General features: G+C 37.6%; 1 protein-coding gene across 2 annotated transcripts in view; it reads left to right on the top strand.

Annotated features, from left to right (window-relative positions):
• The window catches only part of Ccdc50 (coiled-coil domain containing 50), a 64,110-nt gene that overhangs the window by 14,067 nt on the left and 32,369 nt on the right, over positions 1 to 17,674 (top strand). For both annotated transcript variants that reach the window (XM_075967637.1, XM_075967629.1), the window contains exons 2-4: positions 12,490 to 12,552; positions 13,508 to 13,634; positions 16,131 to 16,221. In XM_075967637.1, coding sequence (XP_075823752.1) covers positions 12,490 to 12,552; positions 13,508 to 13,634; positions 16,131 to 16,221 — 281 coding nt within the window. The remainder of the gene's footprint in view (positions 1 to 12,489; positions 12,553 to 13,507; positions 13,635 to 16,130; positions 16,222 to 17,674) is intronic.

Raw genomic sequence — 17,674 nt, 5'->3', positions numbered from 1 at the left:
ACATTTTAAAGTGTTACTTGGATTTTGCATGGCTGTGCTTCTAAGTATGCAATTCTAATGCATTTCAATTGTGATGCTTTGATGGTTGTTCTATTTCACAGACTAACTGTGTGACTTTCATAGAGAATGTTGCATTGCTCTGTTAATCTTACACATTTGTCTGAAAGTTTAGAATGTGAGACTAATCAAACATTTAGATATTCTGCTTCCCCTTCACTTCTACTTACTCTGATTTGGAAATGTGCTGTCCTATTGGATGTTAGTTACAAAGAAGTTCTGTTTCTCTCCCCTCGTAGTAATAGCTGAGCCTTCACTGAAAATAAAGAACTATCAAACATCCACACCTGCAGCCGGAGAGATGGCTCAGCAGTTGAGAGCATTTCTGCAGACTTTTAAAGGCCCGTAGTGACCGCACCTTCTAGTTTAGAAGCCTAGATCTGAGTCACTAGTGGGTTAATAACACCTGTCTAGAAGAGATACTTAATAGAAAATAACCAATTATAAGATGTTATTAACTTTGGTGATACCAACACTAATAATAGGCTTTACTGAATTACTTCTTGTTAAATGGCAAGTATTTTCTTTACCCTTCCTATGGGCATAATTTATTTTATCTTAATAAAACACTTCTCTCCCCATTTTAAAGAAAATATTTTTCTTTAAAAATATAATTGTACATACTTATATCCTGGTGTTGGATTACATGGATTCAAAATATAATGATTAAATCTGAGTAAATGCCTATCCAAGTATTCATCAAAATCCTTTTAGCCTTTGAAAATGCTCATTTTATTGCCATTTTATGTGGAGTTTTGTTGCTCCATAACACACCAGATTCCTGGTACCTGAACTTAGCACCCACTGAACTGTATTTCCCAGATGAGAAACATGAGGTTGAGGTTCTCCAGTTGAGAACAGAGAGATGAAAGAATTTACTGAAGGTTTTTAGCTGATGACTGAGCAATATGTGACTCCTGGTCTATGTAGCTCTGAAACTGATGTTTTGTCTGAGAAATAGTAAACAAAATTCACAACATATCCACGTTGCTACTCTGCTGTTTACCTTGGATCTTAGCATTCTTACTGGAATCCACCTTTGATTTTTGCTTTTTCCTTCGTGGTAATAGCTGACTTCCCAGCCTTTGTTAAGAAAAGAAAGCTATCAAGAATCCTCATGTGGGGCTGGAGAGATAGCATAGCAGAGGGCCTAGAGGACTAGGTAAGATTCCTCTCACCCACATAGGATGGCAACTCACAGCTGTCTTTAACTCAGTCCCAGAGAACCTAAGTCCTCATGGCCTGCTTAGGCACATGCGTGTATTGTATACATGCTAGAAACACTACACCCATATATATATGTGTATGTATATATATATATATAAAACAAAAATTTAAATATTAATACATAATTTGAATACCAATTAGATGAATAAGGTTTTCTCTCTTAAGAAATAAACAAAATAAGAACAAAAAGAAAAATTTAACCTCACTCAATTTACATAATCCTTTCTAAAGAACTTTGTTCATTTCCTAATTTTTTATCTTGAAGTCTTGTGGTCATACTGAGAAACACAGGCTAGTTTCTCCTTTGTAATTATTGCAGGGTCTCTATATAGACTTTATTTCTGGAATAGGATATCTAATTTTAAAGTAGTCTCCTTGACTGACAGCGAGGAAAGTAGGTCTGCTCTGTGTGGATACGTACATCATTGTGAGACTTACTTGATTCTAGCAAGGTGCCCAGATGTCGGGGTATCTTCTAGGTACATTTCTTACCCATAACCACGACTTGATTTTGAGATGTGATGATATGTCAGAGGAAACTTGTGGGAATCTCAAGACTTACTCACGTGTTTCTGACCTAATTATTATTTACATACACCAAGGTTACTGGAAACTTGTGTAGATTCTGACCAAGTTACCAGAGTGAAATTGTGCATTGTACATTTTATGGGAAGCTTTTTTAGGAATATTTTCATTTTGTTTGCTTATATTTTTTAATTTATTTATTTATTAAAGATTTCTGTCTCTTCCCCGCCACCGCCTCCCATTTCCCTCCCCTTCCCTCATCAGCCCAAAGAGCAATCAGGGTTCCCTGCCCTGTGGGAAGTCCAAGGACCACCCACCTCCATCCAGGTCTGGTAAGGTGAGCATCCAAACTGCCTAGGCTCCCACAAAGCCAGTACGTGCAGTAGGATCAAAAACCCATTGCCATTGTTCTTGAGTTCTCAGTAGTCCTCATTGTCTGCTATGTTCAGCGAGTCTGGTTTTATCCCAGGCTTTTTCAGACCCAGGCCAGCTGGCCTTGGTGAGTTCCCAATAGAACATCCCCATTGTCTCAGTGTGTGGGTGCACCCCTCGTGGTCCTGAGTTCCTTGCTCGTGCTGTTTGTTTGCTTATTTTATCATCTACTACTGCAGTAAAGTTGAAAGTTTTTAGTATCAGTTTTTTTATTTTTAATGAATTTAATTTATTAATGATAATAGGAGAAAACATGTTAGTCAAGTATGTACTTCCAGAAGAGAAATTGAGAGTGTACAGCAGTCTGTCTCAGGATAAACAAGTGTTGTAAGAGCTAGCACTTAAGGGAACTCTCTTGTTCTATGAAGCCACAACCCAACAGGTTTTTTTTTTTTAATTTCCCCTGGTAAGTTGGGTTGGATGTGATATTTTGGGTTTTAAGGAGCACCACTAGGTTTATTCTACAGGAGTTTAAGGAGATGAGTGGCTTTTCTTTCTAGGCTAAGGCAAACAGAGCACTAGCCGCCAAACCATATGAAACCAGCAGACTGCCAGGGAAATGGCATTCAGAGAGTGAAACAGATCTGGAGTTCCTTTTGAGATAGATGAACTCAAAGTAGGATAAATAGATTCTTACTATCTGGGTAATTTTAGAGGAAAAATGCTTTAAAAAAACCTTTTTGTTATTGCTTATATAATGTCATATTCTTTGGAGGATACCCTATGACCAACAATAGTCTCTTGTTTTCTAGACCATGAGACTGTCTCTATCAGAATGAAAGCCTTTAAAATAACAATGCTTTCCAGTACTTAAGCACTTATTAGTGGTCGCTCCTCTCATATTGCAGATGAGTAAACGTGTTTACATTTATGTCTTATCAGAATATTCAATTAGAGAATTGTAGAGCTGGTCATTGTTACCCCTTTATGCTTCCGTGTACATTGTGTATTCATTGAATGCCTCCTAGAACCTCACAGTGGCATACTGTAATGTATACGAGTTCCATCTTTTTATAAAGATGATTAGAAAATTTTATGTTGATCTGAAAATAATGGACATTTTAAAGTAGAGGTGATTCCATTTTAGTAATTTTTATGATAGAATAATTTAGTTATTTTAAGTTCAAATATTCCTTGATTGTTATAAAGTAGATCAACCATATAAAATGTATGTAAGGAATGCAGGGAAGACAATAACATTTAAGAGAATGCCTTTTTTTTCAGTTGTGATCAGTTTGATTTTCAAGGCATGTTGAAATTCATGAGTATACATATTGGCTAATCTGATTTCAAGGTCCTTGGGTATGTTATTGAGTGAACCCCATTAAGCACGGTGAATGCCTGCTCCTTTTTCTACTTGGGCCTTGTTTACTTTAACTTTGTGGTAATATCTGCAAAGTGATGGCCCCAGGAATCTAGAATGACTCTTCATTTGTATCCAACACTACCATCTGCTGCCAAGCTAAGGGGCAAAACCCAGGAAAGATCTCAGGATTCAAGCATCTGAAACTGAACTGATGGCTAATGATGCTAAAGACCCTTAATTGCTCATAATTGCAAAGTGATTTAGAAATATTTATTAAAACAGGTGTACCTGGACATACACATACTGACACACATCTGCACACTTATGCACATGTGTACACTTAAAGATGGTCTTGGTTTTAGACATTTAATGTTGTGGAGCCTAATCCAGGTTCAAGTGATCCATTTATCTAAATGAGCGCTGTCCCACCTGTCCAGATGTAATTATTATCTAGAACATGGTTACCCAATAAGACATCCTTGATAATGAAATTATGCTATATTCTATACATAGTATATATAGCATACTATATATAACTATTTAGTACCACTAGTCCCATGTAACAGTTTAGCACTGGAAACATGGGTCATGGCACTGAGAACTCAGTTTTAAAATTTTGATTATAGTTAACTCAGGCTGAACTAAATACAAGAGACTAATACAGTGTGAGAAAATACTGTGTCCCTAGGTCAGAGATAAATTCCTCTTCAGTAGACCCGTCAGTCCGTGCTTTGCACCTGGTGTCCGACTGTTTGGGCTGTATGGAATACACATCACTGCAGTGTTACAGGGCCGTGACTGCTGGACAGACTCTGAGAAGGCAGAACTCAGCCATCACTGTGGTCATCTCTGACTGAACTCTCTCCCAGGAGAAACCAGATGCTGCTGTTCCTGGAGTCCTGGTGTTGCTGTCAGTCTGTGCAGCCGCATTTCCCGAGAATAGACAGAATCTAAAATGTAACTTGCTTAGGGCAGTTTTTGGATTGTTGCTCCTGCCAAAAGATTTAGGTTCATTTTTTTTTTTTTATAACAAACGAAGTTTATAGAAAGTGTTTTCTAAACTTCTAAGGGCAAGTTACTGGAAATTGTCGTTTTAGAAAAAGTGTTACTAGTTTGAGTAAGAATTCTTCTATCTCTCTGCTGCTTCCCCCAGTTTTTCCTGCTTCTCTGAGCCCTGGTCATTTTCCATCAGATGGAAATTACTGACTCGGCGTTTTTCTCTTTTAGTTCCTTACCCATTTTCTCTGTGGTCTTGATAATGAAGTAGATGGCTTACGATATTAAAGTAGTACTTCTGATTTGATGACTTGTATCATCTCAGCATTTTCTGAACTGCTGGCCTATAATCTGCTGCATATGTGGTTAGCTAAGTCCTGCTTACCAAGTAAGTGGTTTAAGTTACTGGTTTTACACTTAGCTTTGAATTTGGAGGGGGAAAAAAGCCAAAGCAGAAATTTACTTTGATAAATTTCATAATAGTAAAAATGTTTAAAAATATCTCTCCTATGCTTAACCTTGTGTGTGGTGTTAGTGAGTGAGTGTGTGTGTGTGTGTGTGTGTGTGTGTGTGTGTGTGAGAGAGAGAGAGAGAGAGAGAGAGAGAGAGAGAGAGAGAGAGAAAGAGGAAGAGATTTGTGTGAGAGAGACAAATCTGTGTATTTGTGTTTGTGTGTATCTTGTGTGTGTCTGTGTTGTCTATGTGTTGTGTGTGCACATGTTTAAATCCGTGCATATTATCTTTCCATTCTATAATTTTGTGCCTTTATTTAAGTTCTAACATGAATTTACTTGTATAGTTTATGCTAATAGTTTTTCCAAGTTAAGAATCGGCTTTAATTTTCTGTTAAGAATGAACTAATTTTAGTACTTTACCATTGCTGCTTCAGAAATTTATGTAAATTTTATTTTTATTTGTATTTTTCATAAAACACAAAAGCTCTAATGGAACAGTATATATTGAATCAATAAAACCTTATGCTGAGCCTGATATTTTTAATGAGTATTTGTTGCCTTATGGTTAGATATTTAATTTGGATAATAAGATAAGTAAAAACATATCTTATTATGTATGTATAAAAATACATCTTACTATAGAATTACTTGAAAGGATTGTAGTATCCCTTTATGGAAAATAATTGGTAAATAGAAATGTCCCAAATGGCAAAGAATTTCAGTTACATTGTAATCTTACAGTATATTACTAAGATTTTTATGCTTTCTCTTATTGGAACATTCTAAGAATCAACTCAAGTTAAAAAGTCAGATATTTCTGCTGTAATCAAAGTATTCTGTAAGGCTCTCCAAGATCACTGTTGGGTTCTGTTTGTACCAGTGTGTGTGTGTGTGTGTGTGTGTGTGTGTGTGTGTTTGTGTGTGCAGACATACATTCATATATACATGCATATATACATACATACACATGTGATATTATCTCTTAGACCATTGGTTCTCAACCTTCCTAATGCTGCAACCCTTTAATACATTACCTCATTTGCAGTAACCTCCCCAACCATAAAATTATTTTCATTGCTACTTCATGACTATAATTTTGCTACTGTTGTGAATCGTAATGTAAGTATCTGTGTTTTGCATTGATCTTAGGTGACCCCTGTGAAAGGGTCATCCAATCCAGAGGTTGAGAACCACTGTCTTAGACATATTAGTCTAAAATTCTGTAGTACTATCTCTCTCCTGAGGGGAGATTCTTCGGCATGAAATAGAGAGAAGGGGGGGGGGTATTGTAACGTCCTAATTTCCTTGATTATTTTTTTTTGTGCTCCAATAAAAAAATGACTACAATGTTTTGGGTCCTAACAAGCACCATGGATGACTTAACCTGACTGCTTTTTCAGAGTGCATTGAAAAGGCGTCTCCTTGGTGTTAGAGGTGTACTTCAAGGAAAGACTGTAGGAGAGTAAATTACCTCCCTTGTACAAATGCATATATAGACCATCTTTCCTGAAATTTAATTTCCTTCTCCAGTCCAAAAAACCACCCATATATTTGTATTATTCTAACTAGCATTTAATATTTTCAGTCCTTTCTGATATTCAGAAATGCATATTATTTATCTCAGTTCAAATTAATATTTGAGATAAATATTTGAGACCAGAAGAGGTGAACTTCATTAATGTTTGTTTTGTTTGCTAGATGATCTTGCTCAGGCCACTTCATTTTGTTTCAGTTTTGTTCATAAACTAAATGAGGGTGTCAATAAACCTTGATTTTTAGATGGTTAGGAGAAATAACCATGCAAGTCCTATAAATGTTAACTTGTGACTGTCACACATTCTCAGTATAGACTATGTTTGGAATATCCTCATTGAGTCGATGAAATCAGACACAATGCCAAGCCCTCTTTCAAAGGAATCAGCGAGTATTCCATCTGCTGCTACTAGTACTCACTTAAAAAAGGACAACACATACAATTCTATCATTTCATTAAAGGGGGAGTTGAAAGAAATAGTCTCTAGTGAATGCATTAGTAGTGTAAGCATTTTTATGTGGCAGTGCTTCTTACTTGTGTGGATAGGTTGAATAGTGCACACACACACACACACACACACAAACACCCATATATTTACTATAAATATATCTATTCACTCTGTAGCTACACTGGAGGGAAAGGAAGAGTTTTTACTGAAAGAATATAGCTTAATTAAACTTTGAGCAGAAGTTTAGAAAATATCACTTTACTCTTTTGAATCTTACTAAGCCTTTTCTTACCAGTGTAAATAAATGCTTACTAATTGGCTGAAGTTTGAGAATGAGTTCATTTGTTGGAAAAGCAAATGGAATTTCTGCTTGCACTTTGATGTGTTTGTGTGTCTGTGCATGCTTGTGGAGAATGTGAGAGGACACTTCTCTTTATCTACTACAAAAGGTAGGAGAATCCATTGACTTATGCTCTGTCACTTCTAAATTTCTCAGTAATAAAAAGGATACATCCTTAACACAAGTTTAAAGAGAATACTTAGTTCACAAGCAATAAAATACTTTAAAGCATTTTATGTAAAATATAGACTAATTTCTTTCTCTCTTGAAGGAAAACTGAGGTGGTCATAATCTGTTACTATTAATGAATAAGAAAACATTTTAAAAATACTATTTTAAGACTTTACATTTGCTTTCTTTGACTGGAATTTTAATCACTGATAGTCAACTTTTTAGAGTTGTTGATAGAGGAATAAGTTTCTTCTTTGTGACTGATTGTCAAGAAGAGGATGGGTGGGGTGCTATTTGCATAAGAAGTAGTTCTGGAATTATGTGTTTGGAAAGCCCTACAATTATTGTAGGGAGAATTGGGACACGGGCAGTGTCCAACATGTCCTAGTGTACACAGCTCACTACACTTGCTGTGATTCCTAGATTTCTATACATCAGGACACTGAACTTGAGGAGCTCCTAAACAATTTTGTGTTTTGTTTTTGTTTTTTTTAAATTGGTTTTAACTTTACTTTGAAATCCATCTTTACATGTTAACTTAGAGTTCTTTGGTTTTATACACAGGAGTGATATAACTGTGTCATATGGCAGTTCTGTTTTTAGTTTTCTGAGGCTTCACCACTAATATTCTTAGTGGCTATACATATACTATTGCATTCTACTTATTAATGAATCAATTTTTCATATACTGTTCTAATCACGGTTTCCCCTCCCCTGTGGTCATTGACTGAACTTGATATAACCATTCCTAGCACTGGAAGTTTCACTTAGTGGTGAGAGATGTCTAGTTGGGGCATTGTCTTCCCTGGGCTTTGGTGACTCCATTCATATCTTCATATACTTGTATATATTGGACAGCTTCTACAGTAGCACATTTCCATATGACCCCTCCAATGACCTTATTGTTAATTATCCTTCATGTTCTCTTCCTGATCCCTAGCCTGCATCCCCTTTTCACTTGACCCTCCTACCCAAGTCACACCCTTACTGCATCTCTCCAGTATGCTAGTTCCCTTTCCTTGGGAACCCTTCTTCCCTCCTGGTCCCTTACTCTACACCTAATCTTTGTGATTACAAGTATCGTGCTTACCAGAGGTTTAAAAACTAATATTCACATAGAAGAGAAAATGTACAATACTTGTCTTTTTGGGTCTGGGTCACCTCACTCAGGATGAATTTTTCTAGCTCCATACATTTACCTGCAAAGTTAATAATTTTGTTTTCTAAACTGTTCACTAATGTGCCATTGTGCATATGTACATTTTCATTGTCTACTCATCAGTTGATGGGTATCTCTAATTCCTTGTTCTTGTGAATAGAGCAGTAGTGAACGTGAATGAACAAGTTTACGTTCCTATTCGCACGGTGATGTAGGATTATTTCTTGTAGCTTCACCATCTCCAGCACCCTTTGTTGTCATTTGTTCTCTTGATGGTAGCCATTCTAACAGTGGTGAGATGGGATCTCAGAAAACTTTTACTTACATGCCTGGTGGCTAAGAATATTCAACTATTAGATCTTTGGATTTCTTTTTAAAGGCATCTGTTCACCTCACTGGTTCACTGGTCCATTTACTGACTGGTTCTGATTGACTTTTTTTTTTTTTGGCTTATGGGTTTAGATGTGGTCTCATGTAGCCCAGGCTTTTCTCAGACTTACGGTGAGGCAGAAGATGACCTTAACTGTTTTGATCATCTGACCTCTATTTCTTGTGCTTGGATTAGAGATGTGTGCAGTGGCTAGAATCCAAGGCCTTGTAAGTGCCAGGCAAGTGCTCTACCTGGTGATTACAACCCTAGCCTCTTGGAATTATTATTTGTCACCTTTATATGTTCCGGACAGTAATAACCTGCCTGAGGTATACCTGGCAGAACATTTGCTGTAGGTGGGGTTCTGTTCTCACTTCTTCTGTAGTTTGCTCTTTTCAATTTGTCACTGCCTTCTTAGGGCAGTATTGCACTCCGGGACAGTGACAGGTTCTATTTAGACACCTGACTTCTGGGTGTGTTCTGTTTTCAGGACCCCCCATCTCAAGATGGTGCCTACTCATGGACCTTGAAGTCACACCGTGTGGCAGAATAGTTCTTCTCCACTGCTGATCCATCACTTACTTTAGTAGGATTTGAGTGTGTGCATGCTATGGGCTTGTTCTGAGTCTGAGTCTGTTCTCTTCACCAGGTCTCCCTTGGATGAGGCTTTTTTCCCCCTTGCTCTTCCCAGGGAACTATGTGCTTGACGTGTTTGGCGTGGCTGCTTTTTGCAGGGTTGCCTTTCTCATTTCCCATACATTTCAGTTGTCCTATCACCCTCTGCCTGTGTGAAGGTTGGAAGCTCTTTCTCTTCTGTTTAGAATAGTCTGCTCTTTCTTATACTGATTTCATTAGCTGCTTCACTTGGAGTACCTTCTAGTTAGCGCTCTTTCTCAGAATCGTCAGCATTTTGCATTTGATCAGCATCCCGTAGTTTTTCTGGGTGTATACACTGTGTAGAGAAGGTGTGGAGATAGCCCCCACACAGTTCCTGCCCTCAAGACTGCAGTTTACGAAAACGCCTGGCGAGTGAAACTCAATGAAGCAGTGTGAGAAGTAGGGGCGTTTAAGTTCCCTCACCAGTGTTTGCCATGTGTGCTTTAAGATGAGCTGGACTGTCAGTATTGCTCACTTCGCATGGAGTAGGACAGAGAAGAATCAGGGGTTTCATCTGTCTTCTGAACCTGGCTGTGAAGTATTTTCTCCAGTGCCATTCTGGTTTACGAAGATGCCCACATTTGTAACTGCTTCAGCTTTCTTGAGAGCAGTGATGCAGCAAACTCAGGAAGGCCTTGAATGGCAACGCAGTTGGCACAAAAGAATTATACATCAGACTAATAATATTTCATTCTGAATGAAATTATATACTTGGGAGCTATTAGAAAACTCCGTAAATTTGGAATTCCATGTTAATCATGGGTTTGACAGCATACCTCTTTGTGTATGCACATGGACACTTTCTACGGGCTTCTTTTCTAGTGTAGTCATTCTTTGTAGATACCAATTCAGCCTGCAGTAAAAAGACTTAGACCAGTTGTCATTGATTAAATATATTTTAAAAGAAATGGTGTTCAGATGATGGATAATCCTTTGAACTGTTCTATGCCTAATATATACTATCAAAATGAGTGGATTTAAAATGGTATTTAAACAATCTGAAATTAAATATCTGAAGTATAAGAAATACATTACAAAAAGTTTAAGAAGTACAGAAACCAAGAAGCTGGCATATATAATATAGATACATATATGCATTTATGTTTGTATCTGTAATCCTGAAAAATAGTTTCTCCAAAGTATAGTCCCATGTACTATGTATTATAGACTTTGTTTTCTGTTAATTATTATTACTGCTTTTATATGAAATCTTGCTGTGTACCTCATGCTGGCTTGAACTTTCAATCTTTCCTCACGAGCCCCTGAATGCTGGGATTACAAACTGCCATTCTTCCTGCATGTAGTCTTCTTTTCAAAATGCTTTTCTCAAATATGGTGCTCATAAGACTAATATAAAAACTTGACCTATTCTTTGAACGTAAGTGTTTCCATTAGTACTATAATAAGATCAGTTAATAAGGCCAAGCATTTGGTGATATTCATCATTGGCAATACATTGTGAACACTTGTTTCCTCTAAGTTGAAAACACATATGGATTAGCCAAGAAAAATTCTGTACTAATTAGTTGAAATGTTTTAGAGACTTCACGTTGGAAGTCTCTAGACTTTTTTTGGCGATAGAATTTTTTTGGCAATAATTTCTTCCAGTTTATTGGAATTAAAAAGGGCTGTCAACTTGTCAGGGAAAATTGAGCTTTTACTGTTAAACATTGACTTTTAATTCCAGCCTTGCTACCAATGACCATATTGTATAGTCCTTATGCGGACCATCTCTCTGCCCAGGATGTTAACTAGTATAATTTGACAGCACTCACTCCATGTGTTGAACAGTGACTCAAGCTGGGCCTCAAGTGTTTAGAAGTTTCTGAATATACATCTGATGATAAGAACACATTTCAATTGGAATTACTAGTTTAACAGTTACATTTGAAAAGAACATATTTATTGGGCAGAAATGATTCTTGTGCTGTATAACCTTTTCAAAATAGTCTTGACATCTCCAAGATCCACCTACATTATTTCAAATGATCCATGGCTGCTAAATTAGGGGAGGATCCATGGTCTCGAGGATTCCCGTTATTTTGGATTGCAGATAATTGGGGAGTACCTCTTGGTATACACAAAACTAGGAATTCCATTCTAGCTTACTGTCCAGCCATTAAGGAAGGTGACTAACCTCAGAGGAGAGATCGCCTACCTGAGGAAATAAGGTGAGATCTCTGAAATAAGCTGAACTCTAGAAGAACTATAGGTCAAGGTGCAGCAAGAATCGGTGACTCTTCAAACCCTGTTAGAAACCAGATTTCCTGTGCAACAATGTGCAAAGCATTGTTGACTCTGGTTGCACTCTAGAGAGGCAAATGGGAGTTTGTAGAGCTCTGGGTTCTGAGCTCGGGAGGAAGAGCTAACCATTGATTTGTGGCACACTTGCAGGACATTTAGTAGGCTCTATGGTTTTTTATTTTGTGACTTTTGTTTTGTTTTATGTGTATGAGTGTTTTTTCTGTTTTTATATATGTACAACACATGGGTGCCTGGTGCCTGTGGAGGCCAAAAGAATGTGCTGGACTCACTGTTATAAGCTGACGTGTGGGTTGCTGGGATCCAAACCAAGGTCCTTTGCAAAAACAATAATTGTTCTTAACCACCGAGCTATTTCTTCAGCCCCGTCACTAGAATTTTGGTGAATAATGAATGAATACTTGATTAGACATTTTATGCATTGTTATTTATTTAAGCTAATAAATTGCAAAATATTGAAATTGTTTTGAAGTACATAATATTCTTTTATATTTATGCAGATGTATAGTAATACTAATAATTTCTCCATTCTGCTCTTCCTCCTCTACAGTGTGTCGAGATTTTGCTGTCCTGGAGGACCACACCCTGGCTCATAGCTTGCAGGAACAAGAGAGTAAGTATCAGCTCTAATTCATGAGCCTGCAGCTTTCTCTTTAGTGGTAGCTTGAGGCTGTTTCTTCCTGTTAGGTAAAGAGAAAGTCACTAAGTATACCTCATATCTACCCTGAAGAAAGGTCTTGGCAAGTGACAAGGATAAATAATGAATTCTGCATATTTTGAAATGAGTCAGGGATAGGAATAGTGCTCACTGTCTGGAGGAAAAGGACTGTTCCCTTCCCTTCCATAGAAGGGAGACAGTGGTTGTAAATGTATCTGTACTAAGTATGTCAGAAGCTTGCCCTTGGAATAGAAACTGGGACATTTTCCATAGGCAATAGTAGTGTCTGTGTTAAGTCACACTGCAAATTTTTCTTGTAGTTTGAGATAGGGTCTCCTGTAGCCCAGGCTGATCGGAAACCCCCCATTGTAGTTTAGGATGATCTTGGAAATCTGATCCTACTGCCTCTGTGTCCCAAGCGCTGGCATTGCAGGCATGTGACACCACACCCTTTTGATACCCTGCTTAGGATGGGACTTGGGTCTCCCTGCATGCTAGGCATGCACTCTGCTAACAAAGGTATATTCCCAACCCCACATGGTGGATTTTTCTGAATAGTTAGTGTTTTAGTAGAAAGTAAAACCCATTTAGATAGTATTTTATGAGTTCATGATTTGAGAGTTCTTGGAATGGCAACAGAGTTCAGTAGAAAGAACGGTGGCCATCTTAGAGTGTCTATATAGACATCCTGGCACTGCTACATTTATGTCACGTGATCAGAAAAGCAATTGACTTATTCCTGTTGGTCTCCTTTTTACTCAGTAGAGTAACCCCTGAAGCAATTTTATCTTTTGTTAAAAGCATAAAGTGGAGTAGTGGGTATATAGACTTTTATAATGGTGAGGCTCTACATCAGCTTTTTATTGACCTGTCAACACATTGTCACTCTCCTTCTAATGATCCTGTCCAGTTGAGCATCATTTGGCATCAAACATTCAGCGGAACCGTCTGGTCCAGCATGATCTGCAGGTGGCTAAGCAGCTCCAAGAGGAAGATCTAAAAGCCCAAGCTCAGCTCCAGAAGCGCTACAAAGACCTGTGAGATCTGGGGAATGGCACTGATAGAAGCATGCCCATGGGACGGCAGCCGGGGCAGGGAGGGCCCCTCTGGCTCTCTGTGTCTTTTCTGTCTGGGATTACAAATTATGGCTGTTCAGTAATTCTCTCTGTTACTGAAATATGCACTGGGAAATGTTAGTCATAGTACTCACACTTTTCACTCTTTGACTTTGAGCTGACTCGTTTGTCTCTTTCAATTTAGTCTTTGTACCTATGCCATGAAGAAGATAATCTCTTATCTTCTGACTGTAAGTTTGTTTGGGGGAAGCATTGGAATAATAGACAATTCTTTATGTGCCATAATGGGTTCCTTTAGTTTTCTTAGCTGTGTTTGCTATACCATCTTTCTTTGGTTTCCTTGCTTTTTAAGAAGCACAATGTTCTAGAAAGCACTGAGGTGTAGTATCATGGATTATAAATGCTAAATGGTGAGGAAATGCTGTGGGCTCCTAGGAAGCGAGAAGTAGCAGCTTTCAGCCTTTTCTTCCTGGCAGTCTGGCTAGCTGGCACAGCAGAAATTTCCATTAATGGTATTTTTCACTCAGATTGGGACCTTTAGCTGCTTCGAGCCAGGGTGACCAGCATTGACTGCTCTGTGCTTATAGTGCCCCTTCCTCATGGTTCTGTCCATTTATCCAGCTGTGCTAGCACTGACCCTGCCTAGAAGCAGGCTTGGATGTTGTGAAGCTAAGCGTGAGTTTCACTTTTGTAACTTCTGTGTTGCTTGTGACCTTTGGAATTTTGATCTGCTTTCCATGTTGTGCTTTCTCTATCTCCTTTTTAAAGTTGATTTCCGTGTGATAATGGGTAAGATCCTAACTTATTCAACCTGTAACATAAAGTCTAAACCATTTTTTTTAACTTATTCGGTGGCATGAGAAGTCATTGCTCATGGATGACCAAAATCAGGTCTGCAGACTTTTCATTTAGGGATTGTTTCTTTGCTACCCTGTCTTCAAACATAATCCGATATGTCTTCACAATAGTATGTATGGTCACACTTCTACTTTTAGATACATCTACCAATTTCCAAAAATATTCAACATTTTGTGATATAAATGAAAATTTATTTATTTATCTCCTTGGGTTTGTTAGACTATTTTGGTTTCAGTCACTCCAGAGAAGTTAGCGTTTCCCTGACAATACTTTGTAATGTATCTTGCTGATTCTCAGTGGAATATACAGCCACATCTGAGAGTCAAAGAACATTTGAAGTTCAATTGTTGGAGGAAAAATGAGAGGAGATATATTTGTTTAGTAGGTGAACTGCAAATTATAAGTTGAATTTTTCCAGCTTGTTTTGAAGTAGTCATTTCTAAACATAATTTTGTTCATTTTTCCTAGATAGTTACTTTGTACAAGAGATAACTCCCCAGAATTATCACAGTCTAGAATTTTAACTCCCATTTTTCTTAAAACCTGAAACCAGAACACTGTACCTAGGATTGTAATTTATAGTATATTTCTCAGAGAACCAGGCTTCTTAAAGATAGTAGGAGAGTTTGTTTAATGATTAAGACCACTTGCTGCAGTGGAAGAGGTCTGGGTTGTGTTCCCATTACCAGCTCACAACCATCTATAACTCCATCTATAAGGGATCTGAGAATGTCTTCTTGCCTACTTGGGTACCAAACGTGTATGTGGTGCCTATTCATACACACAGGCACTCAATACATACACATAAAATAAATGAATATATCTTAAAGGTGCTATGTTAAGGTTTCTTTTCTCTTACGAAAATGATTGCCCTGGTTTCACCCATCTGAATGTCTAAAAGACTTACTTTGTTTCCTCTGTATTGTACTTTATTTTGTGTTCATAGTAGGCATTGCTTAAATTTCTGTTTTATATATTAATGTGAAAATCGGACAAATAAGCAGAAACTAAAAACAAAAGCCATGATAGCTGCAATGTCTCTAACGTCTAAAGCATTGAGAAAACCAACATTTCCTAAAGAAGCCTCCACTGAGAACCACAGTTAAAGAACACGAGCTCTTTTTGTCCTTTTAAATTTTATAAATCTTTTAATGTTCATTTCTAAATTTAAAAATAATATAGATCATATTTATACAAAACTTAAAATCATACACTACCTCTGATTATAAAATTATTGATGTTTTTATGATCTTGCTCACATTCTTTTTCTGTGTGCTCTGTATTTGCATATTGGTGGGTATTGATCTCCTGGACTATTGAGCTTCTGCAGGATTCTGGAAGACCCTCTATCTTCCTATAGAGTGGCCCCACTTGGGTAAAGCAATGCAACTTTCATTTTATCTGAAGGAATGCCAGATTTTCCACACAGTCACTTTATGATCCAACTTTTTACTTGGTTCAGTTGGGCAATGGTCTTTTCTGTCGCTGTCATGTAAATTGAATTGTAACAGCTTATAATAGTTTTCAATGAACTGTTCTGTGTAACAAAAGTGTTCCCTTGTGTCCTTTGTCTATATCGCCTATACCTTTGTTTTATAGTGAACAACACGACTGTGAAATTGCTCAAGAAATTCAGGAGAAACTGACTATAGAGGCCGAGAGACGACGAATTCAGGAGCAGAAGGATGAGGTATGACTTTGGTGAGGTTCTGCATCCTTTCTGGATGACAGCAGGACTCCTCATCTGGAATGCAGTAGGGCTTAGGTGTTGTTTTGTGTGCACCACTGTTTATGGCCTCTTGATGGCTTGTGTCCTGGGGAAGTCTTGACATGAAATCTGAATTCATTTTCTAGCACTGCTGTCTCCATCATGATGGAGGATAGGAACTTATTCTCAGAAACAGGAAGTCTAAGATGATGTTCTCTGGGAAGCTGTGCCCCAGCTGCCCATCTTCATTGTCATAGGCAAGAAGCTCATGATTAGTTCGAGGACCCTGTCATGTCCTATATGACCTTAAATTATTATATCCACAAAGGCCTCAAATAAGACCCCATTCTGAGGCTCGGAGTAAGTGAAATGTGAGCATTCTTCAGCTTGCTAAAACTCTTCATGTGGTTGCAGCGTTTGCGAGCAAGCTTAGAGAGCAGCTCCCTCGAAAGTGAGCAGTCAGTTCTTGTGAGGTTCCAGGAGCTGCTTTATTCTCACTCACTTTTTATGCTGACCCAAAGCATTTGATTCTTCCATTTTTGTTAAGTTCATTTTTAAAGCTGAAATGAATAATTTGACAATAATGCTTTGATTGTTAGAAGATGAATTTGTAGATGTTTGCTGTTGTGCTGTTTATTTGTAAGAATCTATACTGAGAATGCTCTAAGGCTGAGAATTTTATGTACACTAATTCTGTGTCTACCTTCTTTCACATATCTTAGGCTGTTGGTGCTCATTGTACTGACTGAGAGCACTGTAGAAAGCAATTGGTCAACTTTAATGGCAGCATTACAGTCTGATTTGTTAAATTTCCAGAAACATCTTTTACAGCTACAGGGGATGCTACTAATAATAATCACATAAATTGAGACTCTTGTGAGCTAATTTACACATGTGTCACTTTTAGATATAGCAGGGTCATTAGCAAATTAACCTACAAAGAGCCACCTTTGCACCTAAAGATTCATTCAGTGACCAGTGATTGTGAAATATCTGAGTATATATAGCTGTTTGTTAAAGAAATAAATTGTGATTATCTGATAATTATCACTACACGTAAGAATTAGGGTTGACTTCTGGCCCACTTTGTTAGTATCACAAGAACCCTATTCTTACTGCAGGATGTCGTGCTTCTTTATAGTAAATGCTTTCCTTTGGGATGAAACCAGGCTGAACTAAGTAATTGTATTTTATAGACAGGAAGCTTCTTTTTGTAAATTAACAGATAGATTGACCTCTTATAAATGCTACTTATATTCTCTATCCCTACCTCAATTCAGGAAGCCATGGGATAGAAAGAGAAACCAAACACTTGATTTTAAGTATGTGGGTTCAAGTAAGCAAGGTAGTTATTAATTCCAGTTTATAGACCAAGAAAGTAAGTCTTAGATAGTGACTTGGCTCCATATTATAGTAAGATGCTAGAGAAATTTGT

This window comes from Microtus pennsylvanicus, chromosome 1, assembly GCF_037038515.1.
Source record: "Microtus pennsylvanicus isolate mMicPen1 chromosome 1, mMicPen1.hap1, whole genome shotgun sequence".
Classification (NCBI taxonomy): Eukaryota; Metazoa; Chordata; class Mammalia; order Rodentia; family Cricetidae; genus Microtus; species Microtus pennsylvanicus.
This window is presented reverse-complemented; position numbering and strand designations above follow the sequence as displayed.